We start from the raw sequence: 26,746 nt of genomic DNA on the forward strand, positions 1-26,746 counted from the left end.
AATAGTCCTCCCAGGCACATGTTAAAATGTTAAGATATAAAATATACAACAGTATAAAAGAATATAAAAGATAAAAGAGAACAGCAGCTAAGAAGGAGCAGATAAAATCTACGTTTGCCCCTTTCTCCCTGGTCTTTAAAGCTGCTACCCTCTGCTGCTGCTATTTGCTGCTGGTATCTGTGGCTGCTGGTGTCTCTGGACAGGCAGGTGGGTGGGTCTTCAGGTGCTGTTCCATGCGACTCCAAGTGTGATGCTAAGTGCGCACTTAGCGTCGCACTTGGCGTGAAGCCGAGGCACTGCCTCTGGCAGCCCCGCCTTAAGAACCTGTTTGGCGGGGGCAGAAGCTGGCTCAGGATCCACCTGGTACAGCTGGTTGGTCCTCCTTCCCACAGGCTCCTTCCCAGCAAAATTATGCATGGTATGGAGAAAGTGATTGGGAAGACAAATTTCTCCCTCTCTCATAACACTAGAAACCAGGGTCATCTCACGAAACTGATTGGTGAAGTGATGGCCACCAATTTGGTTTAGACAAATTCATGGAGGATCAGTAGCTACTAGTCATGATGTCCGTATACTATCATATACTATCTCAAGTATCAGAGGAAGCATGCTAGGGAACACAAGCAGAACACAAGCTATTGCACTCATGTCCTACTTGTGGGTTTCCCACAGACAGCTGGTTGGCCACCATGTGGACAAAATGCTGGACTAGATAGACTCTTGGTCTGGTCCAGCATTGCTTTTCTTATGTTCTTAGTATCTGAAGTCCAGATTTTGAGAGCAGGAGAGGTGGGTTCTTTTCTTCTTTTCCTTGAGCAAGAAACCAAAAGGCCATAAGCATATCCACGGAATGGTTAATGATGTTCTTCACATTCTCACCGAGTCTGTGAAGCAGGCAGCCAGGTGAACTTTCCTGACACAACAGGTATGTTTACATGTCACAACAATATCACTGGGTCAGCCCAACATGGGTCACCCTGGGTCTGACTTTGTGAGATACTCAGTAAAGATACGTCCAAAAGTTGATGGAGAGATTTCAGCCAGGTTAAGTTCCCTCTGGGTGGAGCTGAGCTGAGGTCACGTTTGAGCCTTATGAAAACCCAAAGAGAGATCTGTAGACACAGTTATTGTCACCGTCCCATTTGCTCCACATTGCAATCATTTCAATGCAAGCTAAACCGTTTTTGTATGCCCAGGCATTTTGATTTTAATTGGTTGATATGATCTTTCTGTTCAGTTTATGATCAGTTGATTATGATCATGTTGTTTCAGTGTTGTATTTTGCGGGATCATAGTCATACTTTTCTACACGGCCCTTGTATCCACAAGGACTGAAGTGCAGTTCAACATGTTTCAATAAAACAACAATAATAGTAATAGCAGTAGTTTTAGTAGTAATAGCGATAGAAACAACAACAACAACAGCAATATTAACCACCACCACTACAAGGAAATCATAGCCACAGCTATGCATTGTCTCTATCTTTGTCTCACTAATTAAGTTCCACCATATTTGCTGCCTAATTTAGGTTAAGGCAAATACAGTTTGAGGATAAGCCTTAGCAACCTTTGTTGTAAGAGGAGCAGACACGGAGAGGACCCAGCTCAGAGTTTAAAAAACTTATGGCATTCATAATTCCCCAGGTAATCCCAACCATACTGGTTTTAGTGCAGGTTCAAGGTTCTAATGTGTTACTGGCTGAAACTGGTTTAGAGTCAGACCCTTTTCATGAGCTCAGGTGTTCCATCTCAAGGACGTCTAGACAGTTCTTTAGTTGGCCATCAAAACAATATCTCAGCAAACCATCTCCTTACCTTTGCAGGCCACATTGTTCTCGGGCTCATATCCGGCCTTGCAGGTACAGCGGCCAATGGGAACCATCCACTCCCCATCACCATTGCAGTACAGTTTGATGGGCACATCCACCTCCTCAGCATTGGGAATGCATGTGCCCCGTGCAATAACTAGAGAGGTGCTTTCTGCTCCTGTCATAGTCTCTGGGAAGATGGCAAAATTCTGCACCACACTCGGGCATTTCTTAAAGAACACCCTCACTGACAGCAGTGACATGCATGCCCCATAATCCTGAAAGGCCAGGTAAAAGCCATTGCGGTTGAGGGGCCCAAAGCTCCTCACCTCGGTGTTCACCTTCATCAACCGGCCGCCAAAGTCCACCTGAGAGAAACTCTCATCTGCAGCAATGGTGTCCACCTTGAGGTAGGGGGCCTCCGTCCAGAAGGCTGACTTCTTGGTGGCAATGACAGAGTCTGTCTCATAGTAATACAGGTTGAAAGTCTCCTTGCAGGAACCTGGGACGTTGGGAAGGCTGCTACAGTCCCGCACAGTGAAGCGCATCTCCGTGTAAATGCGATGGGCGCCCCGTCGGTTGATGAATGTAGTGAGAAGCCAGTTATTCTGGTTGGGCTCAAAGACATTGCAGACTTGATAAGTACGGATTGTGTTGAGGTTCTCATCATAGCCACTGACTTCTTCCCACTGTATAGAACAAATTAAAAAGGGGGGGGGAATCAGGCAATTAAAAGGGATGAAGAAAAAGAAACACAAGGATGGCACTTTAAATCAGGGGGCCATTAATCACAATAAGCTAGGTTGGGATACAGAGACTTAGAGAATTAGTGTGCTTTATTTTCAGTTCTGAAAATGTGAGAAACATCCCTAATGTTAGGGTCTGTTCCAATACACATGAGCATGGAATCAGCCAACAGAAAAACAATGCCAAGAAGCTAAAAGCTCTTGGCCCAGTTACATGCACGCACACACGCACACACGCACAGAAACACCGGTCTGCTTGGAGCCGCCAAAATGGCATACGCATTTAGTTTTTCCTCACATGCTAACCCATTTCTTCAAACCAATGCAACTCTGAACCATCTCATGTCTTTCAGGTTCTGTGACAAAGCTAATCGAAATCAACAGGTTTCTGGTCTTCTGGTAGTGTAACCTCTTTTGACCCCTAATTGGCAGAGCCACTGTAAGCTTGGCAGTTTCCTGAGAAACATTTATCTTGGACGGAGCTGGCAAATATCAGGATGCTGTTTCATTTTAAAAACAACACAACAAAAACAAAATATTGAGCCAGACTTAAATTCAGTAAAATTAACAGGTTGGTCTAATCCAAATTATTGAAAACTAAGTGGTGACCCAATAATTCCTTCCAAGTCACATAATGTGTGTTTCCTTTAAATGAAAGGAAAGTGCCTCAGCCTAAAGTTGCTATTGGGAGTGCCGGGGGGGGGGGGTATCAACCAGGAAAAAATACTTCCAAATAAGGAAAATGTTATTCATTAGATTTATTTATTTGAAACATTTATACCTCACCTTTCAACTTCATGCTCCCAAAGTGGCTCATAATAATGGCAATAAAAACAACATAATCTATAAATACAAATAAATCAATACTATACTAGCAGTGAATACCAGAAAAAGAACAGTGGCATCCAAAACAGAAACTTAAGGACAAAACATTTGGGCTGCAATTCTGTAGCCACTTATCTGGGAGTAAATCTCATTGAACGTGTTCAGGTTCTTCTCCACAGACATTATAAACCCGCTATTGCCTGTGCAAACATGATGTCTAAAACATAGTAATGATGGTGTCAGATAAACGTCCATGACGTCCAACATTTCAGATAAACCTTGGGAAATATTTTTTACATCCTCATACTTATGCCTAGGATTATCACCCAACCCAGTCTCACCAGCACCTGCCCCAACTGCACATTGGATTAATTTTCTCTGCAACAGTCTGCCCAGCTCTGTTTTAAAAGCCAAGAAGGGACTTGTTGTGTAGGTTAAAGATGCGCTGGAAAAACATAATTTTCCTACAATCTCATATCAACAGTCCAAAATGGATCTGCGCCAGCATGTGAAGTGACAGGTTATATGTACTGTGTGTACTTTTGCCTGTGTACGCATGAGTGGATGAAGGTATGAGGAAGGATAAGAGGACTAGGGTGGTTTATGATTGGAAGGATGGGGATCAAGGATTAAGGGGATATTGTAGTATTATTCTTTTTAAGGTTGGGGTGAGATGTAGAAGTATGGATGCTCAAATATACAAGAACCGCTGGTCAAAGTCTTGTCAGTAAAACCTGACAAGACTTGGGGACCCATCTCGACTCTGTTCACACCTCTGGAGTGCCTCAACCTCTACTTTCCCTTCTCCAAAGAAACAACAACAAAAAACCCTTCTGCTTTAAGGTGTCACACAAGTCTTTCTTCTTTGCTGCAAGAGACTAACATGGCTACCCCTTGGAAGTGGTGAATAAACTGATCTGAACCAGCATACTTCAGTGGGGAGAGGGGAGAGAAACCACTTCACTCAAGTTATAGCTATTTGTGGAAAAGTCATACCTGAAGGGCTTTAAGCTATAGCAAGCCAGTTTCAAACAGAAGATCACATCTGTTAAATACCATGCCAGCAATTCAGGAGTCCTCCCCTCCTGGTCTCCATCTGCTAACATGCTAAAACACAAATGTCTTTCCCCAAGTAATGACTGCACTGAGTGGGTGTTATATGATCAGGAATTGTGGGGAAAGGTCATCTGTGCAGTCACGTGTGAAAAGTGGAAATGGCAAACAAAACTGTGGCCCACATGTGGTTCGGGGGAAGTGGGGGAGGGGGAGTGTGAGAAAACTTGCTCCAGGCAGGTCTCTCCATGTCTCACTTTTATGAGCAGCACATCCATCAAAACTGGCAGAGAGAGTGTGCCAATTTGCAGGTGAATTAATGAAAGGGAATTAACGTAATGTTGGCTACTGTGGCAATTAAGGGGCAGGAACAAAGTGTGCCTGTGCCTATGATGGCATTAGAGTATCACTGCCCAATTTATAAGCCATCCAAATAGCTCTGTGTTTACAGGCTGATTGTTTGCAACCACATTATTCATTCAGCCATCTTTAAGTGCTGCTCTGGATGTGATGCATAATTCTAAGGTGCTCCAGTGCCACTGAAGCATGAATTAAATGGCTGTATCGCAGCACGTTATCAGGAGGATTTTAATATTTCTTTTTATGGAGATGAGAGTATTACATATGTAAGCAAAACTGTATGGTGTAAAATATGAGACTGCCTTGCAGATGAACTGAAGATGAACACAGGGTGACATGGGAGCAGAAGATTATTATACATGAGAATGCGCATGTCTGAAACCACAAGTCACTTGAAGAATTTTCTAAGTTCTTCTATTACTCCACTTAAAAAGTCAACACGGTATTTTCCCTGCAAAATTGCAGCTCTAGTATAAAATGCTGAGCAATGGCAAAGGCTCACAAAACTGTAACATAGCTACCAATCAACCATTTACTTCCTTCCTGGGTGATGATAACAACAGTACCATTAACAGGTACTATCTCTGCCTATATGTGGAACAACACAAAACTGTTTCAGAAGCATGTACATTTATACACATACATTTATGCTGGATTCTCTGGGAAGTGCATCTGCTGATAAGGGCATTCTTTCCAGCCACTGCAATAACTTATTTATATATAGTTTATCATTCATTCAAAAGAAAGAACTTGAGTACTTTACAGAGGTGTATTATTGGGAAGCATACACCTTCCCACACTGAAATGCAACCTCTATTTTTGCAGGCATTTGGGATCAGCACAACTTTTAAGCAGGAAAGAAGAAATCAATTATTTGCCAGCTAAAACTGCAGAGGTATTAAGGTGAGAGGATGGGGCTATTACACGAATTATCTCTTTCTCTTCTCTGCATACATACAAATTACCCATCAGTACGATTTCAAGAAAAGGATGCCAAAGATGTGCCAGGCTCTGACTAAATAAAGGATTTTTTTTGTTTTAATTCGTTGCGTTTTCTTTCCTGGAAGTAGGTATCATTCACAGTTTAAGAACGTGAGAATAGCCCAGATGTATCAGACAAGAGTCAAACTAGTCCAGCATACAGCCAGATGCCCCCAGGAATTGCACGCATAAATATAAGAAAAGCATGGCTGGATCAGACCAAGGGTCCACCTACCAGAACCTTGTTTCCAACAGTGGCCAGCCAGATACCTTGGGGAAGCCCACAAGCAGGCAGTGGGGCCATTAGAAATCCAGGGACCCACTCAGCAGAATGATCACAGGAGAGTGCCCAAATACAGCAAGGCTGGCTTACCACATTTTGAACTGTACGCATTGCCATCTAAACGGGGGCACTATGCAAAACCATTATCTCTGGGGGCAGGGGCAGTAAGACCATTAACTCCAGAGAGGGGAGGTAAGACAATTAAGTCCAGAGTCTAAAATTATCTAACGGCCCCACTGCAAGCAGAGCATTGAGACAACTGTCTTCCTTCATGATTTGCTGCCGTCTGGCATTCAGAGGCACAGACCTGGTTCATACGATCATAGGGTGGTTAATAAGCTGCAGTGGCTTGTTAACTACCCTGCATGTCATGCGCCACCTGACTGACATAACCATCCTCGCCAGATACAGCTTGTTATGACATCCGAACCTGGCAAAGATTCAGAAGTCACATGGTTTCTGGTGGCTTGTTAACCATCTACCCTTACTGGGTTCAAACATCACAACAAGCAGTGTCTGGCAAGGGTAATTATGTAAACTGTGCGGCACGCAACCGGTACATGCAGGGGGGTTCACAAGTCACAGTGGCTTGTTAATCACACTTGTGTTGTGCGAACCAGTGCACAGTGCACAGTGTTCTGAACTCAGTGCTTCCAAATAGCTATTGCTGCTAACTTCTGTAGATAGACTTATCCTCCATGGATTTGTCTAATCCACTTTTAAAGCCATCTAAGAAAGTGCCTGTCACCAGGGAGGCCACCTACATGTTGGCCAAAAAGATCACAAAGGAGGATACAGATTTGCTTAAAAATGGCATATGCTAATTTATATGTATAGATGCAAACTTATAAGTAATTACTACAATTTAAACTGGGGGTAGGCATGGCCCCTACCACCCTGCCCCTCCCCCCAATGCAGCCCCTGCAACACAGTTGGACTTACTTTGGAGTAAACAGGCTTAGGGTTGCACTGCATGTCCCTTAAAAACAACAACAACAACAACAACAACAATCACCACCTAAGGCGGAATTTAGGTCAGGGGTGGGGAACCTCTGTCTTCGGGGCCAAATCCAGCTCTCTGAGGTTCCCCAAATGGTCACACCCAGTGCCCCTGGCCCAACCCCCTTTCCCCCAATTACCAAGCATTTCATGTTTTTCCAGCTTTTGTGCCATTTTTTCCCTATTCTGAAAGGATGAAATGCATCTCCTAAGTCTTAGTTCCTGGCAGTCAGAGCTTTAGGGTACAAGTACAATCCTATGCACGTTTAGACAGGAAAAAAAAGTCCTACAACTCCAAGCATTCCCCAGCCAGCCATGTTAGCTGGGGAATGCTAGGAGTCGTTGGACTCTTTTCTGTTTAAACATGCGTAGGATTGCACCCTTAAACTAAAAGATCCTGGCATTTTTATGAATCTTTGGCCACACCCCTTTTGTCTTTAGCCCTTTGGCTTCAGCTCCATCCACCACTGGAATGTGTCCCCAAAAACTGTTTTCTTTTCTGACTGTTTATCACATGCAGAAGCTGCTATTATCATCATCATTATTTTATATTATTATTATTATTATTATTATTATTATTATTATTAAATCCAATGGACTGTAATTCAAATAATTTCTGATTATCATCTGATCTTTAGCCAGCCTTGGGGGTGAGATAGGGATCTGGCAAAATATTCCTTCCCTGACATCTTTGCTAAGATTGGGCTGAGGGCAAAAATGGTGGCAGCAAGATTCCTCCATCCAATTTAGAGTGATCCCCCCCCCCTTGCACTGATCCCCCAAGGTGACAGCCTCCACTGTTCAGGAGGGTTCCCTGATCCTCTGGCAGAGAACTATAGGGGGAATGCAAGGGAAAGAGAAAGATCAGTTGTACAAATTGCCTTCCATTCGCACAACCACTGGATACAACCCAGGGTAAATAGCTGGGTAGCTGGCCCTAGCTGTGAAAATGCTGAAGTCACAACCTATCCACTCTTATTCCTGTTTTCTTTAGCTTGGCTCTGCATTGACTTGTCCAAAGAGGTTTCCTTAAAAAAATCTGGTTCTAAAAACGTTATACATCTGCCCAGGCCTCTCTTACAGTTATGACCTGCTTGTAAAGGGACTTGCAATTTTCCAACCGGCAGATCAAATATGATGAAAATTATTACAATAAAGTCCCATTAAAATAAGGTAAGGATGATAATGATGATAGTAACACTTCTGTGTGGATCGCAGTTTATCCTCCTGGCCTAGTCACAGATCATTGGGTAGGTAATCTGGGCTCCATCTTATTTCTGTGTGCAACAGGAAACAGGCAGATCACACATAGACCCCCATTGCCATCAGAAATCCAAAGAATTTCTAAGTTAACTTAAGAATTATATTTATCAATCAATGTATTTAAAACATTTATACCTTGCCTCTCACCACAGGTTCTTCAAGGCAGATTAATACAGACACTAAAGTCTATCACTAAACTGAATCTACCTCAAATAAACCCAGATATTTCAGCAGTTCTTCTAAAAATAGATGGCATGAATTGTAACATCACTTAGAATTATTAATTATTTATTCCCAAATATGTATATACTGCTTTTCTGCTAAAAATATCCAAAATGATGTACACCTTTTTTAAAAATGTATCATCTTTTAAAACAGCAATGTTTTATTCAATTTTTAAAATTTTATTTTTAAAGTTTTCTATCCCACCCCTCAAAAAACTTTTTTTCCAGCAGCAACTTGCAAAAATAAAAGCAATAATACATTCAAACAGTAACATCTAAATGCAGAAGATAAGAAGAGCAGCATGAAAACCAGTCGCAAGGGAATAAAAATTCACATATTAAAAGCCTGGAAAAATAAAAAAAGATCTTTGCTAGGTACCAAACTGACCTCAGAGAATGTGCCAGGCAAGTAATAAAAATTACCAAAGATGATGTCTAAAATCAAATGCAATTAGGGAGGAAAACTCCCAATGGAGCAACAGCAGCCACAGATCATTTATTAAAATCCTTGGAGGATTTTTTAAAAAGTCTTAGACCTGTTATCTGAAAAATAAAAGTGTTAGCACCTCCTACACCTGCCTGGGGAGGGTAGTCTCTAACGAGGGTACCACCAAAGTGCCAGCTCCAAGGCTGAAGGCCCCTTGGCATGTCCCCCACGTTGGTGGTGCCTTCCCTCACTGATGTAGGCAGCAGGAAGTCCAGTCTTGTCTCTCTCCTGCCCTTTTCTACTTATTTCTGCTGGCCATACGCAAGGCTGGCACAAGATATTTTGTTGACTGAAGCGAAGAACAAGATAGTGCCCCCCATTTCCATGTACAGAAGCCGACTGGACTGGACTCGCAGTTGAATCTTACTTCAACACTAGCAATCAATAGCGTCCTTCATCACACCTGAGAGTGGAAAGCTAGCTTAGGGACAACGGACACGCTGAGTAGCATACATAGCTCTGTCCTCCAATGCCTCTTTGCCATTTTCCGCTCCTCCATATCTGCTGCCTTTGGTGAGCACTTCACCCTGCCTAATGGTAGGGCCGGCCCTGGCCATAGGATTGAATGGGTAGGCCTTACCAAGAACAAGCTACACAGTGTCACTCTGGGCATTGTAGGAAATTACAATGGCAACCACGAAGCATTCATTCAAAGAACACCAGAGAAGGGGGCTTGGTAGCATTGCCATCCATGGTGGGCCCAAGGAACACTCTGCTGACACAAGGCCTAGCACCATCGTTCAAAAGGCCCCCTCCCTGGTGGTGGCTCACCAGGTCTCTGAAGGCGGGGGCCACAGAGGAGAGTTTCTGGATCAGATCTTAGATTTCAGGTGGGTTCATATGAGAGAATGCAGTCCTTCCATTATTCACATCTCAAGCCATTCAGGGCTTTAATCAGTCAAAAAGAGGACCTTGACCTGTGCCCAAAAAAACAGTGTGAGCCAATGAAACTCTTAAACCAGGGGAACTACGCTGCCCCAGCTGAGGTTTCTGAACAGTCTACTCAAGGGCAATCTGACTCTGATGTATCTAGGGGTCCCCTATATGGCCCTGGACCCTAGAAGTCACTGAGTCGAGACTTTCCCTAGAAGGCTTTGAGGGAGGAGAGTATATAAAGACAGCAAGAGAGCCAGTAAAAGCAGAGACAGCCAGAGCTGGAAATGAGAGCAGAGTCTGAAAAGTGAGAAGGAAGAAGCATCCTAGAAAAGTCTAAGGACAACTAGGGTAAAGGAACTTGCATTTTGCAACTTTTATGTTCTTTTAATGCCTTTTGTATCATTCAGCTCTATTGTGTAAATACCTTTGGTTGTAATTTGCTGGTTTTAAAATTACTAGTAAATTGTTGTGGTTAAACCCTGTGTATAAAGTGTCAGTCACCCCATGTCTATAGCCTAAACCCCGTGTTACTGGGAAGGGGAAGTTTAAAAGAAGGAAGGTGGGACTCTTAAGGAGGCAAGAGATCCTTAAGGGGTTGCTCAGGGGGTCCAAATCATAAGTGGAAACTTGACAACGCCCTTTCTAAAGGCCAAGGGAGTTAAGGCCAATCAGAGTTCTTCACATTCCATAGTTTGAGGGCAACACAGGAGAAAGCCCTTTCACACGTGCCTGAGAAACAAGCTTCTGCAAGTAATGGTGCCCTCAACTTTTCCAACTGACACTCCACCCATCATCCTATTCTGGCCCCTCCTGCCGATCATTCCTCCGCTCATTCTTCTGTTATACCCAGGTATAACACATTGCAGTAATCTAACCTGGAAGTACATCTTCACACAGTTCATAGTTATGGAATGCACTATGGAATGCACTACCACAGATGTAGTGATGGCTACCTATTTGGATGGCTTTAAAAGGGGATTGGACGAATTCATGGAGGAGATGGCTATCAGTAGCTACTAGTCCTGACTGGCTATATGCTACCTCCAGTATCAGAAGCAGTATGCCTATGTAAGCCAGTTGCTGGGGAACATGGGCAGGAGGGTGCTGTTGCACTCATGTCCTGCTTGTGGGTGTCTCATGGGCAGCTGGTTGGCCACTGTGTGAACAGAATGTTGGACTAGATGGACCCTTAGTGAGATCCAGCAGGGCTCTTCTTATGTTCTTATAAGAGCATGGATAACTGCAGCAATACTATCTCTAGATTTCATGGTGGCAAGGACAGAAAACACCAGAGACCTGGCAAGTGAATCTACCTCTTCAAATGGAAGACGTGTCTAATGGATAATTATATGCATCTTCATGTTAAGCACCACTTCAGTTTATCTGGCCTCAGAGGGGCAACTTGAGGACCAAACAGTTAAATGCAAAAATAGCAGAAGAATGAAGACACACTGCTACACTAAGGACTAACTTCATTTATTTGGGAATACTGATACTAACATACAGACTTTTTCAAAAAGGTTGGGGTTTATGCTTTGGTACATTTGTGCTGTGCAAACTTCTGTTGCAATTAGCATTTCAAAGGCAGTTGTGATTTTTTTCCATTGGGCAATCAGATGGGAATACCAGCACAGAAGTCTGACAGAGCTGATTTGATTTTGTTCGAATCATAATGAAACACTGGCAGCTATGACATTTTCATAATATGGATTTATCACTTTGATAATAACTTGGGTTTCATTTACCTTAGTTATGGTGGATTGAAATGTGAGTTCAGGAGCAGGTTCAGATTAGGTATGAGGACCATTCAGCAGGCACTGTCTCTTGGCTTAACCTACCTCAATCAGTTGTTGAGATGACCAAATTAAACAAGAACAAGTATAGAGTCCAGGCAAACTTTCACAGTTTGTGTATTTTACTCCAGCCTAGTGCTTTTACAGGTAGGAGGAAAATGTCATAGGAATATAGGAATCTGCCTTATACTGAAATCAGGCCACTGGCCCATCTAGCCCAGTATTGTCAACAGCGACTGGCAGCAAGTCTCTAGGGTTTCAGGCTGGATTTCTTTCGTAGCCCTACCTGGAGATGCCAGGGATTGAACCTGGGGCCTTCTGCATGCAAAACATGTGCTCTACCACTAAGCTAAGTATGGCCCCTCCAATACACATCCCCATCCACATTGCAATGCACACATCTGAATGTACATACCATTGAAAGCAATACGGTACAGATAGACTGCATTTGCACTCAGATGTTCCTGTGGATATGTTTCTGATTTTCCAGGTGGCTCTTTAAACTGCAACAAGGTATTACTCCTCACAGTTTAAAATGTCGTTGAGCCCAGAGAATGCACACATGACTGTTTCCCCCTCATAGGAAGGGCCAGCATCAAGGGTAGGTATGGTTGAGCACCTGCTGAGGACCTACATCCCAGCAGGGGCCTACTGACAACAGCCCCATATATTTGCTCCTCCTCTTCACCATCACAACCTGTTTGTTCACCAGCCTCTTGCTCTGGCCCAGGCAATGACGGTGCTGAGAAGGAGCAGTAGATGCTACTGCCTACTTGCTCACTGGCTATCTGCCTGTCAAGCAAGCAAGTGATGAAAAAGAGGATGATGTCAGGAATAGATCAGCCTCCCCCTTCGCAGTCAATACCACAGAGAATCAAAGCTTCAGGCTGCTACAATTTTATGTTGCTAAAGACTAGCCTTTCTACAAATGCAGATTCAAGAAAGCTCTCAAGACTGCCCCAGGCCCTAAACAACTACTCTACGATCTCTAATCAGAGAAGACAAACTGGAGGCTAGTGAAGTTGCTGACAGTTTGCCCATGAACCTCACAGCCAAATTTGCTTTGCAGTGATGCCCCTCCTTTAGGGTGGCTCCCTCCTACATTGGCTTCTAAGAGTGGCTATCCTGGCAGAGCATTTGAGCCCTGTCCCTAACTTTTCCTGCTTTGTTTTGCAATGCACCCTAATGTCTGTCAAGTCATGCCCCTCTTCCTCCTCCTCCTCCTCGGAAATTTGAGTTATGACGGTGGAGGAAGGAGGCAGCAACTCAGCCTGGGCCATCTGTTTGTCATGGCTTTCGGAGGAATCTCTCTCAGTGTCTTGGGGCTCTAGGGAAGGTTCCTCCCTTGGGTTCTGATCTAGCTGTTCCAACTCTGATTCAGAATCAGAGCTGTCAGACATCTCAAGGGGCTTGGACTCATCCCTGACAGATGAGGAGCAATAGCAGCTGGTGACAATGGTGGTGGTGAGAAGGTAGAATCACTGGGGGAGGGAGCCCCATGAGGGTATCTTGCCCAAGGGCCATCAAAAACCTGGAGCCAGAACTGTTAACAGATTAAAGGGTCTTTTGTGGAGGAAGAATTGAGCTCAGATAATGTGTGCCTGGCAATGTACGTTCTTCAGATACAATTCCCCTCACTTTAGGCCTCAGAGCTGATGGGAAGCAAGTAACAAAAAAACTGTTTCCCTTCATCCAACTCTTGCAGAGGAGGGCTTCCACCATGTATTGTTCCACCCCTCAATCCCAGTTGGTTTTTGAGGACTGGGGGGGGGGGGCAGCATTTTCTTGCATACCTCAATGGTCCCTTCCATTTTTAAAAATGTATTTATATTATGCCTTTTGGGGCATAGTCCACACAAGATGGCTTACAATATAATAACAACAACAACAACAACAACATTAAAACCTAAAGAATCGAACAGTTTTAAAATGGCAGCATAGAAATTAACATAGGCCAGATAGACTATGGTTTTAATAAGTCATTAATAAAACAGCAGCATTAAAATCATTTTTAAGACAACTCAGTCCTTAAAAACCAGCCACATTAAAATCTCAAAAAGGCCACCCAAAATAAGTAAGTCTCTTGTTTCATCTCTTGTCCCTCAATTATCCCTGCAACTTCCTTTGCAAATGCCACTGGTTTTCTGGAATAAATACACGTATCTACAATTACTTTAAGCTGCATATTACATTAACCAAGCTTTTCCTTTTTAAAGCATGCTTAATGCTGCCACTTTTATTTTAAAGGAAAAGTTGCCAGATGGCCCTGATCTGGTGCTGTGATCCAGATTAAGGACCTATGCCTGTTTCCCACCAAACCTCTTCCCCACTGTAATTTGTCCTCAAAGGCCTTCTTTATATGAACTTCAGCTTTAGGAGCAAATAGCAGGTAGGGGTGAATTTTTGGCAAGAAATTATCACTGGACCCCAATACTGATTAGGAAAGTGGCACTGGTTAGTGGCATCACAGCTACTTTTCCTCAAAATAAAAGTGGCAGTGTTAAGCATGCTTTTTTTAAATGTGTGATTAGGGTGATGTGTAATTTAGCCCTTGGAGAACTCATAATAAGTGCAAGAAAATGTCTGAAAAGCAATTCATTTCTGTACAATTTTGGATTTTTCCATCCTTTTATAGTAATTGTTCTTGAGATATTCCAGTGAATGTTAAGCAACGGTATAGGGGCGAACTCTGAATAGCAATCTGGAAAATGCTGCCCCTGACAAAGGCTGGAAAAGTAAGAGTGAATAAAAACATGGCCACGTAAAATAGGAACAAAATAAACAACCTTAGGCTGCGTAACAGGGAGATTGTCAGTAACTTTTGTACTGCTGCCTGAGTAAAGTGGAGAGGACAGAATCCAAATTGAAGAGAACCAAGAAAAGAGTCAAAAAGAAAATGCAACATCAAATGCAGGCTACTCACTTCATGGAACTTGGGGAGATGAGAGAAAGAGAGAGTCATGATAACAGTTGGAGTGGGAGAAGATCATTTTTGAGGAATGAAGAGGCCCTGAATTTTGCAATGAGGAAAGAGCTGATACCTACTTGTAAATCCAGAGGTCAATTAAACAACACATCTCATGTATACCACTGTGCATCCATCCCAAGGTACCAGCACTGTTCTGTGGTAGCCTTCCCCAACCTGATGCCCTCCAGATGTGATGGATGGACTACAACTCCCAGCATACCTAGTCTGCCATGCTGACTGCGGGATGCTGGGAGATACAGTTCAAAACATCAGAAGGGAAGCAGGTTGAGGAAGGCTGGTCTATGGATTGGCTGCATGTTAAGTGCAAAACTAGCCTGTACAATCTAGAGTGCCAATGGATGCAGCACATATCTGCATGCACAATGCATCAGGAATGTGCTGGGTTTGCTTGTACCATGTTCTTTCTCTTTCCATTCTGCCATGAGGTACTTTTTCCTCTGATTCCATCAACACAGCCACTGGTGAAGGTACAGCCTAGGCCTCCCTAGGCGAATGGCAAGGCAAGCCATACAGCGAAAGCATATTCCTGGGGCAGAGAATATGTGTTTGTTTCCAAAGAAGCAATCTGAAGAAGCCTATAGACCTCAACAATCCCACGTCTCTTCCACAAGGCCTGCAAATGCCCTCCTCCAACCAGCAGGTCCTACCTGTGACAAAAACCTACAGACATTCCGACAGCTGCCTCTGCTGTTGACACTCTAACAGTGACAAATTCATTGTTCCGACAAGATCCCTTTAAATAATTCACGGGGAGCTGGGGATTAAGACAGTGTTTTTCTCTGTCTCTGTTGAGATTTAAAACACTTCCAGCTGGGAGATTTAAAAGACTATAATGGACTGTTCCACCTTCTGGCTCCCCACCCCACAAAAGCCCACTAAACAATAACATACACAGGAAATTTCAGAGGGGGAGAAGGAGAATTATTGGGGGGAGGGTGTGGGGGTAGAAAGCTTGGCTGGTAACCATGGAAATATCAGCCATGCTATTCAGCTGTCATTATTTCAAAGGTTCATACATGTCATTATCTAAGCCATCAGATAAATGCTGTCTATCATTCTTGTCCTTCAAGATTGAAGAAAAACAAAATAAGGGGAGGACTAGAAGGTGTTGCACTAACAGAACATCTTAGTACCCAAACACATTATATGTGTGTGTGTGTACACGCGCGCACATACACGCACACACGCATGCACACATGGCTACAAATGGAATCTTTGAAGGATTAGCAACATTAATTTCATGAAAGGCAGCCAGGATCCAAAATGTTTCAGTGACAAATGCCTTGGGAGCTTTGCATATCTTCAGTTTCACAGAACTCATCTAGTGCAAGCAATCCACGGAAAGATGAAGTCTCGAATCATTTCAAAGTCAAAATGTACATCACCGTACACATGACATTTTCTCCATAGAGGTGTAGGCGTGAAAGTTGTGCAAGAGTTTGATTTGCAGCACACACATGTATTGGGAAACAATAATTTGTTAGAAATTTTCATCGTGTGTGCATGTTGCAAAACAGACACTCATATTATTTTTCAGATACATATTTCTTTTACTGTATGCATGTATGCCGCCTAGGAAAATTATCATGCATGAAGCAGCCATCAGTCTTGCTTGATTACCCAACTTTAATACTTACACCTTGGGATCCAGATCAACTACCTGTGCCCTCCCTTGTGATTTATACCTGTCTTGAACTAAGCCTGATCCTCTCACTACAAATACGCATCCAACTCTCACCATCAATAGCAGATCCTTAAAGGTCTTGACTCTACATAGAACATGCATTAGATTTCCTCTCCCCACACCCTGTAAATCTCTTTTTTGGTTAACAGGGTTGTTGCATTGGGAGTTGGACATGGATTCAAATAACTTGCTCAGCGATAGACGCCCTGGGAAAGGGCTTGGACTAGTTGTTGTCTCTTAGTGTCAGTTTCCCATCTTGTAAATGGGGATGAACCTAAAGCAAGCGAGAGATGCATTATGCACATAAAGATGCCCTATAAAGGCCTTAACCCATGTTTGCTTTTCAGTGGCAAAGGAGACTCGTCCAAAGAGCTACAGGTATGAGGTGAAAGATACAGGTATATGAAACAGCTTGTGGGAATGAAAACAACCTGTGCCTTTGAGCAAGTCAAGAGCACCACAGAACAGTATAGAGGGAACCCTGATGCCAGTCATCTCCCTCAAATGCAAGCATCAAACCCTCCCCTAAGCAAGTTCTTCCTTCTGCTATTCATTTGTACCACTTGAGAATCTAACCCTTCAGAGACGGTTTCTCCTTTAGCAGATGGTTATGCTGATCTGACTGGCTTTTATTATTTTTAAAGAGAATAATTATTTCCTAAGGCTAGGTGTTGCTGCTGTGCTTCACTTTAAAGACACAGATGTTAATTCCTATTATAGTCTCAGTAGGCTGCATTAGGTTTGCTCAATCAGAATGGTGATGGTCCACAGCACGGAGAACCCAGTAATATATTACCACATAAAGCAGGCACACATCAGCCACAATGCAGCTGTAAAAGTGTTACAACCTATGGAAAACTAATCTTCACACCCTATCTGGGAATTAAGGTCTGCCACCAATCCAGGTTACACAGACACCAGTATTGCAAGAAGCCGTTCAGAAAGGCTCTTAATAGGCCTCTCTGGCAACCTTGTGTAAAGAGCACAGGCATGAAAAGCAGCCAGACAGTTAATGTCCTGCATATGTCACACATTAATCTCTGGACTGATTCAGCCTGTGTTTCTTGAGCATGTATTTAGTATTCTTGGAGGTCAGGTGGTTCCTGGGTGGTGGGAAAGAGGTACGATTTCTCACCTTGCATTTACTGGATTCTCGTGCCATTGAACTGCCCAAATGATGCCCTCATATTAAGATATCCCAAAGTTGAAACAATGATGTAATTTTTCAAACAGAATCTGCCTTGCTCACACTGGTTGGGGAGGGACAATAGCTCAGTGGTAAGAGCATACAGCAGGAGTCTCCAGCGTGGCGCCCCACAGGCGCTCTACCCCTCTTGGTTTTTATTTTTTTCTTAAGGGTTTTTTTTTTATTCAAACCTCCCTTTAAAAAAAACTGAGAGGCAGACATGCTGCAAAGCAAAGTGCTGTCCTCCAGTGCCATCTTTATTTTGGTTCAAAACAGTTTTTGTGTTTTTGAGCTCAGACCCCACTGAATGTTTTGTGACTGGCCATGCCCACCATGAGCTTGCCCGTTTTATGAATGGGCAAGCTCCTCCATGGCATCCATTTTGTGACAGCACCCACAACACCCTCAAAATTCCAAATGTGCCCCCCGACCTGAAAAGGTTTGGGATCTCTGACATATGCTTTGCATGCAGAAGGTCCCATATCTTTGGCATCTCCGGGTTGGTGTTATTTTTAAAAAGGCTCAGGTAGCAGGTAAGGGGGAACACCTCGAGCTGTGACCCTGGAGAGGGGACAATACTGGGTGAGATGGACAAACAGTATCACATACAAACAGTATCAGGCAGCTTTCTGTGTCCCTCTGGCTGATGACCTACATTAAGAAATAGATTGGGGTTCTTCTTTGACTCTGTTGATTCTCCTGTACCTCTTGATGATCCTGATTCTGACCATTAAAGCCCTGAATGGCATGAGACCTGCATAATGGAAGGACTGCATCCTCTCATATGAACTTGCCTGAAAGAACTGCTTCAGAAGCTGTCCTCTGGTGGATCCCACAGCAAGAAGGCCTTTTGAGTGATGCTGCTAGACCTATGTTCCTATGTTCATAAATTCGGGCATGTGCACTCCTGTCTTTCTTATCATGTGTTCTATTTTCTACAGCTAAGCCCATTGGTGTGAGTTTTCATCTTCATGTCAAAATATGATGAGGGGGAACTTCTTTTTTCATCAAAAATTGAAACCATTTCTTCACTTTTTGCCCAAGCCCTGGACACTAAAAGCAGCTCAGATGAAGCTGTGCAAAAGCTTTCAAAGGCCGATTATAAGGCTCTGGGGAACTGTACAGTCTCTGAGCTTGCAAACTAAGCACAGCTCAGGAAAGCCTCTGAGATTTGGGAACAAGGGAACTGCATAATCCCTGTGCTTGTCTGACCAAGCTTGGGAAAGCTCCCCAACCCCCCTGAACTAAGACCTAGGCAGAGTCTCTTTATGCACTCTCTGTAAAACATCCCTCAGCCTATGTGACAGGAAGCAGGGTGGGAGAGAGGCTACTGTCTGTGGCAGGGTCTGGGTGGGAAAGGCTTAAATACAGCATATAAAGGGACTTGCCTGAAGCTTTAGTTCAGTCAGGATGGGGAGTTTCCCACACTCCTTTGTTCCCAAGGCTTGGAGCTTCTCTGAGCAGTGCCCTGGGGAACATTTAAGGACTGCGTAATTCTATGGAACTTTATTAAAAACAAAACAAAAAAATACCTGCTTTAGCTTCCAGGAATTCAATGACTAAATTTTGAGGGGAGCAATCAAAAGGATACCAAAATACAGAGGTGCTTTTTTATTAACAACAAAAGCAAAAAGGAAAGTAAAACTTCCATTTCCTAGGGATGGGCCTGAAAAGTTCTCTAATGAGAACTGTTGGCCAAATGGGTGGTGGGCAGTTTCAGGGGCAAAAGAGAACGTTTGCATTTTTGGGGTGAGGAGGCAACTTTCAGGAGTGTGGGTAGACTTTGTTTGGTTTCTCCTCAGCTTTCCTGTTTGCCCCACTGACACTGTACGATCTCTCTCTCTCTCTCTCTCTCTCTCAGCTTCTTACTCAGGCAAACCATTTTATAGATGTTCAATGAACCCTCATCTTACACCTGCCCTTAGCCACCACTGCTCCTTTCAAATGCACATGTTCAGCCAATTTTTCACATTCTGGGAGCTTGGGGGAAGCTGGGGGCCTAATCTCAAAACACAACATTTTCTTGCAATACCTTGGGGCCCCTTTCCGTTGGGTTGGGACCCATGGCAGTTCGCTTCCTGCACCTACTATGGAGGCCAGCACGTCATGTCCACAAGCAAGACACACTTCATTGATAGGAGGATTGATGAGTTATTATTTTTGTCTCTCTTTTGATAAACACACATAATCTAGTTATCGAGTCCTTACCTAGGCAGCTATGCTCCATGTCATTATTGACCAATTAGATTCCTCCTGCAGTCCAGACCATTTTATGATCATTAATGTCATGTAAGAAAAAGCTGGACTTCTTCCCCTAGATAATTAAAGACTATTTCAAATAAGATTACCCTACAGAATGCTTGTCCCAATCGTAAACCATTTCTCTCTGCAGCAGCATAACCAAATAACAGGTGGATCTGGCTTTTGCACAATAATAGACAATATTTTCAAAAATGGATCCCTGTGGTTAGCATTTTTAACCCGTACACTTAACCCTCTATCCGTGCAACAGCTTAAGTTGGGTTAGGGAGCAATCCTCTCTAGATAGGCAGCCACTTCTGAACTCAGAGGCGACCACCTACCCAAAGCAGGGCAGAGAAGCGCAGAGTGGATCATTCCCTCCACGCTTCTCCTGCCCTGCTTTTTCAGCTAGACTGGCTGTCTAGCCGTGGGAGGATGGAGCAGGGAAGGAGGCTGCTGTGCATGGGATGTGTTGCACAGGCAGTTACACTTTCCCTGCCCTGGAACGCCCCCAGCCACTCCCCTTTTCGGCTGCTCCATGCTCCTCTTGCGAGCACAGAGGACGGGACTGTTCCATGCTGCCTCCAAGGCAGAGTAGAAGTGGGGGGAGGTCAGTTCTCTGGAAAACAACATATCCTATGGCCGTCTAGCCGCTGTCTATCAGCCATAGCATTGCTCCCTTAATGACATTCTAAGGTGAGATCTCAGGGTCACTTTTGATGTGATACTTCATATACAGTTTTCACCTGACATACTGTTGTGATATCTTCCCCTCCTCCACCACTACCCCATGGTCAAATAACATTACCACAACCTGAGCATTGCTGGAAAACATGGAATTGTGAATCCAAACTTGCAAATTTACCATTGTCACAACACCCCATTGCCAAAATTTAAGGATAGATTGTTCTGGCATTTCAGATCACTAGGTTTCCCATCTTAATGCAGTTTTTTGTGGTCCTTTCTGAACACATGCAAACAGAAAGAAGGTTCTCTGACCTCATTATCTCTGGTAATGATTTAATTCAGTGCACAGGCACATATGTGTACTAAGATAAACTGGCTGAAACATCCATTACTGGTTGACATATGGTAGGAGGGATTGGAGGAATAGTTCCCTCCAGGAGGCCTCCCTGCACCATGAACCCCTGCACTAGAAGAACACCAGAAGACCATCCCACCACCACCTTCACAGCCTGAGGAGGTCACTTCGCCTTCTTGCTTGGATTCTGCTGACAGTTCCATTTTCCCTAAGTGGTGCCAGAGAAACAATACTTGAAAAATCACACTGTGCCCCTTTAAGCCATAGGAGGTTCCCCGTGGGGGCTTGGGGTACGTGGAGCTGACCATCCTGACTAGGTAGCTGCCTTTATCAATCCTCAATAAGCTCCAGAACTTTGCTGGAACAACACTTGGGTCTGCTCTGCTTGGGTCCAGCTTGGAACTACACATGGCTTTGCTTGGAGCTCTCCAAGGTCCTGCTTCTTGCCTGTATTCCCACAGTCCTTTTCCAGCCTTGCTTAAAAGCCCTGGGTCCTGCTCCAGTCCAGGGTCCTGCTCCTTTGCTTGAATTTTCGCACTACTCTTCTGACCCTGCCTACAACTGCACCTATAACAGGGGAGCACCATGAGTTAGGGATGGTTTTTTTTACCTTCTTGTAAACGTTCCACATGACCTAGAGCAAAGGCGGGCAGAAAGTAGATCTCTACGTGTTTTGGACTTCAACTCCCAGCATTCCTGACCATTGGCCATGCTGACAGGGGCTTCTGGGACTTGAAGTCCAGAAATCTGAAGATCTGCATTCTGCCCACTCCTGACCTAGAGAACATGCCCCTCTGCTGCTCCTTGTATATCAAGACTATACATCTTTAAAGTGGTCATGAAAATGAGATCTTAGTGCTCAGCATAATCTGGGTGAACAGGTTTGGAGATATTTCCCTGAGACTGCAATCCAGAGGAACCTCTTTGGAGTAGATTGGGAACTGCAGCAAACACCACAATCATTAAAAGCAATTATCATCCGCCACCTCATCAGGCTTTTTTGCGTAGGGATATTCCTCATCCCTCTATAGCTTCAATTTTACAGTGCCTGTAGCTCCTCTCAGAGGTTTTCCTGCATGCTAGCCCTGCCCACAACATTCTCATCCCCACCAGCTTCACCCAGTGTATTGAGGCCAAAGGTCTGAATGGGAATTCTTCAGGTGTTCACCTGAACATAGGAAGAATCCTTCACACAATCCTTCTGATCATGTGAAGGATTCCAAATGCAATCACCTGAACATATGAAGAATCCCCCTTTAGACCTTTGGACTCAACACATGAAGGTCTGTGATGGAGCCAGTGGGAATGTCTCCCCATGTATTATTTGAAAAGGTGAGAGGAAAACTTCTAATCGGGGCAACAGTGGGAGAGATGTGGAAACTCAGAAGAGGTCCAAAGTTGATGAGATGGTAAAACAGCAGTGACATCATTCCTTGCTCAGGATTCCATATGAAGTGGCTTCCTACCATTCATAAATTGAAACTAATGTCTTCACTGGGTTTTCAGAGGACTTGCTCTTTACATTTTTTTAAAAAAAATTACTTCATCAGCGAACAATACAACATGAAAACACAACTGACACCAAGCACAAGATGGGTTTTCCTCAGCTCCCGTGACTAGCAGGACAGACTGAAATGCTATTTTTCCTCTAGCCTCTGGTGATGCTCCACTGGGAAAAAAGAAAAAAACACAAAGTTGCAGTTGGCCAAGCTAAGAGATGGAATTGGTGGGTGGAATGGGAGCACTGGGAGAATGAACAAAGGAGGGGGAAAAGAAATGGGACCAGCTTCTTAGTCTTTGGCAAAGAAGATCCTGTGGTGCTGGGCTCCATCTTTGCATCTTAATCATAATTAGCTGGCCCTAAGCTAAGACAGGTATCACTTGACACGTGAAGCTTCCAAGTCACCTGAAGCCTAGGAATGGTAGATGACTAATCTCTTTATGAAGTAACATCTTAGTCTTGCCGCCTCTTCCTCCAACACCACCACCTCCTCTTTTCCCTTCTCATTCCTTAACGTCCCAATCCCAACTGGTGCTGAGTGCCTAAGCCACCACTGCTACCAGGTGCCAGCACTTCCTTGCCCATCCTTGGCCAATTAGATTAGAGGTGCTACATGAAGGGTGCTGCACTGCCTGCAGTCAGCAACAGCTGGGACTGGGAAGCGAGGGAGAGGAAGTGAAGGTGAACTGCAGTGACGGAGGAAGGCGCAGTGGTGGTGAGCCCATTGCTGGGGTGTGGGCCTCACCAAACTTCCAACAATGCCAGTGTCACTGGGACTACTAACATCTATGCATCCAAATGAAGTACACAAGAAAGGGAAGGATAGGGATGCTGCATTTTCTCTCTCCATCTCCCCTTCTGTTCTTTGCTGTCTTCCCCCTTCTCTACCTGTCCCCTTTTCGCATATCATCCATCTGCCTTCGAGCTGTCTTTCCTCTCTCCCTCTGCAGCCTCTGACTGTGTATAGGATCTGTCTGCCTATCCATATGTTTGTTGCTAGATACCATATTTATCTATCCACCTGCTCTGTCTTTTGTCTGCATTTACATCTCTCTCTTTGCCACGCAGTTGACTATGTATTTTCCTGGCAATCTCGGTCTTTGAGACAGCAACAAACAAATTCTGTTTCATATCACTAATAGCTTCCCCACCCCCACCCCCACCCCAAGTAATGGGCAAAGGAAGTAATGTTAGTTCCCTATAGGAACAGCATATGCAGGGAGAAGGAACACTTCTAGAAAGTGAACGCGAGTCTCTGCCAAATATCTAAAAAGTTGGGTGGAGCGGATTTGCAGGAGAGAAAGCGCAAGTGCCCTTTGCCTTTCTCCTGTACTCCCTTCTATGGCTGCTTTTTCACAGCTGGGGTTCTCAAACACAACTTTGCAGCATTTGGAATCAAAATGGCTGGTGGAGAACTGCAGGGGAGAAGCAGTGGGCAGGGAAATGGCTAAACACCCTTTGCCCCCACTGCTTCTCCCCTCTAAACAGTGGCTCTGCCAGGACTGAGGGAGCCCTGGGCAAAATGGCCTCCAGGGGCCCACAAGCACACTCCTAGGAGGCTCTCCCCCAACACCATACAGTGCTCTCCCCACCCCCTTCTGCTCTTTCTCTCCCCACCCCCACAGCACTTGCTCTTCCCACTCACTATCCTCCCCCACCCCTCTTACCACACACCCTTTTCAACTTTTAGAAGAGATCAGGCACACTGCAGCACAAAGCTGCTGGGTGCCCAGCACATTTATTTCCCCAGCATGCCTTTGGGCCCAGGTGGACATCTAAGGGCCATCTGGTAAATGAAAAGGCTGCAGCTTCCTTTGCAATGCCTCCTCCTGAGGGGAAGACAGGGCAAGGAAGAGAAAACAGTGCCAATCTGGTGAAGGAGAGTAAGTGGAATGCTAGTAGGGGGAAGAGAGCAGAGTGTGGGGGGAGGGACAGTAAGTGAGCATGTGGGGGGAGAATACATTTCCGTGCCCTCCAAGTTGTGGGGCCCTCAACCTCTACCCTGGAGGTCCAGCCTTAGCAATGCCACTGCCTGTAAATGCACCCTCCTGCTACCGCTTTTTAGATATTTGGTGGAGACTGGTGCTCAGACCCATGTCTCTGCCAAATGTATAATTTGGCTCTTAAAACAAACAGAACTAGACATTTTCTCATGCAATGTACAACTATGCAACTCTCTGCTAATTTTCAGGATGTTTTCAGAATGCATGAATTTCAAATGATTGAGCAAGGGGAAGCGTTTAGTCGCATTTATTTCATATTTTATCCCTTTCATTTTAAATGACTGTGTCTTCTTCTCTTATGCTAGAACTTGATGAGTCAAAGATTTTACCTAATTTAAAAACCCTGAACTTTATGTGGATCTCAAGATAAGGAGAATCTCTGCTATGGGTGTATGAATTTTGTTAAATCCATTCTGTCTGTGTTTCGCATATTGTCAGGGGTCTTTCATTCCATCATCCACTCATTGACAGAATCTGATTTTTTAAATCAGAATTTTATTCTACTTGCACTACTTCACATTAGCGCTAATGCACACATATGCAAATGCGCTAATGTGCATTAGTGAATACAAATTAGCACTAATACAAGCTAGTACAAATCCCCCTGAAAGTGAAAAACTGGTCCACAAATTTGTGGAATCTGTGCAACTCAGGAAAAGCTGGTCTGCTGCAGAACCCACAAGTCAGATTCATAGAAACCCAAACTCATTTGAATCCATGCAAATTTCTCCGACATCCCTAATCTCTGCTACCTACATCCTGTGAATCTTATCTCATGTATTAATGGTGCTTTTAAAATAATTAGTAGAGTTAAAAGTGACAGGAAGAAAGACTGTGGAAAGCCTCTTATTTTTGAATCTTTGGAGAAAACCTTTTTTAAAAAAACTCACCCCAGTGTTCAGATTCAAAGCTTATTTACACTCTGACACACTGAAATAGCTTTGAAGGTCGATTGATTTAGGAACACAGTTATACAAAATAAGTTTATTCCAAGTTGTAAGAGATTACTGAAAACACCCCTTCAAAGAAAAATCTATTCAATATAATATAGCAAATTACATTGTACACTGACAATTCTATTTGTATTTGCTTGCAAATTGATAAATGTCTGCTTCGTTACTCTTGCATCTACAGAACTGTAGGCTAACAAGTCAAAGCTTATTCAGATTATTGTTGTTGTTGTTATTTGTACATGCAACACTGTATTTAATAGATATTCTGTACTTTAAGGGATGATTAATATAATGGGAGTTGCATATCACACTCAACCATGGTTTAGCATTATGGGGACAAGCCACAGTGAGTCTTTGTCTTGCATGCTTCCCCCCTCCCCTCTCCTCCTCCAGCAGGATTGTGGGGAGATCAGAAATGTCTGCTTCCATTTTAGATTAACCTCACTGGAGGAAGAAGGGGAGGGAAAGAGCCTGAGGCTGGCTGTGGCTCATTCTCATTACACTAAACCATGGTTTGGCATTACATGCAAACCAGCTCAGTAAACTGAGACTTTGAATAAACCTATTTTGTATAGATTGGTGCCCCAAATCTTGAGTATGGTGTTAACACTTCTTTCGGTATTCCCATGGAACATCCTTTGTTGTGAATTCTATTGACTAAGGAAACCAGTGTTTCATGGATTATCTTTTTCTCCATGAGTCCCAACAACAAACTTTCACCTTGGCTTTCCTTAAGGTGCATAGCTACACAGTCTGAATGGGAGTAATTTCTCTTCCTTAAAACAAGCAAAATGAAATAACATGCTCATCCAAGTGGGCTTATTTGATTCGAGGCAATGCCTCTTGATGTGTGTGTGTTTTGTCCACTTGCTTTATGTCAACTTGATTACTGTAATGCACTCTACATGGAGTTGCCTCTGAAGGCCTTTCAGCAAATTAAACCAGTTCAGAATGCTACAACCAGGCTTCATATGGGGGTGGGATATAGGGCTTATTCCCCCCCCCCATTTTATATCAACTGCCTTGGCTGCCTATTTGTTTCCAAGCACAATTCAAATTGCCAGTTTTGAACAATAAAGCTCTAAACAGCTTGGGGGCAGGTTACCTGAAGGATGGCCTCCCTCCATATAAACCTGCTCAGAAACGGAGATCTTCCACACAGACCTTTTTCTCTGCTGGCCCCCCACCTCTGTCCTCTGGGAGATCTGCATGGCTCCTTCACTGCTTCCATTTAGGTGGGCAATCAAAACTTTTCTTTTTAATCAGGCTGTTGATACCTCCTAAATATTTTGGCTGCTGTGAGTTTCCTTGATTAGTATTGCTTGTTTATACTTTTTAAATACTGTTTTTCATGCACACCACTCTGAACTCTTTTGGACAGAAATAAATGTTTTGAAACAAACAAACAAATACATACATAAATGAATGGTTTGATTCAAGCATGACAGC

The 26,746-nt window shown here is 43.8% G+C and overlaps 1 protein-coding gene across 1 annotated transcript in view; it reads right to left on the reverse strand.

The window, feature by feature from the left end:
• The window catches only part of EPHB1 (EPH receptor B1), a 552,359-nt gene that overhangs the window by 330,596 nt on the left and 195,017 nt on the right, over nucleotides 1-26,746 (reverse strand). Inside the window, exon 3 of the mRNA XM_084846918.1 lies at nucleotides 1,816-2,497. Coding sequence (XP_084703044.1) covers nucleotides 1,816-2,497 — 682 coding nt within the window. The remainder of the gene's footprint in view (nucleotides 1-1,815; nucleotides 2,498-26,746) is intronic.

The sequence above is a fragment of the Heloderma suspectum genome, chromosome 3, assembly GCF_057233095.1.
Source record: "Heloderma suspectum isolate Gila_16-S chromosome 3, 16-S_ref, whole genome shotgun sequence".
Classification (NCBI taxonomy): domain Eukaryota; kingdom Metazoa; phylum Chordata; class Lepidosauria; order Squamata; family Helodermatidae; genus Heloderma; species Heloderma suspectum.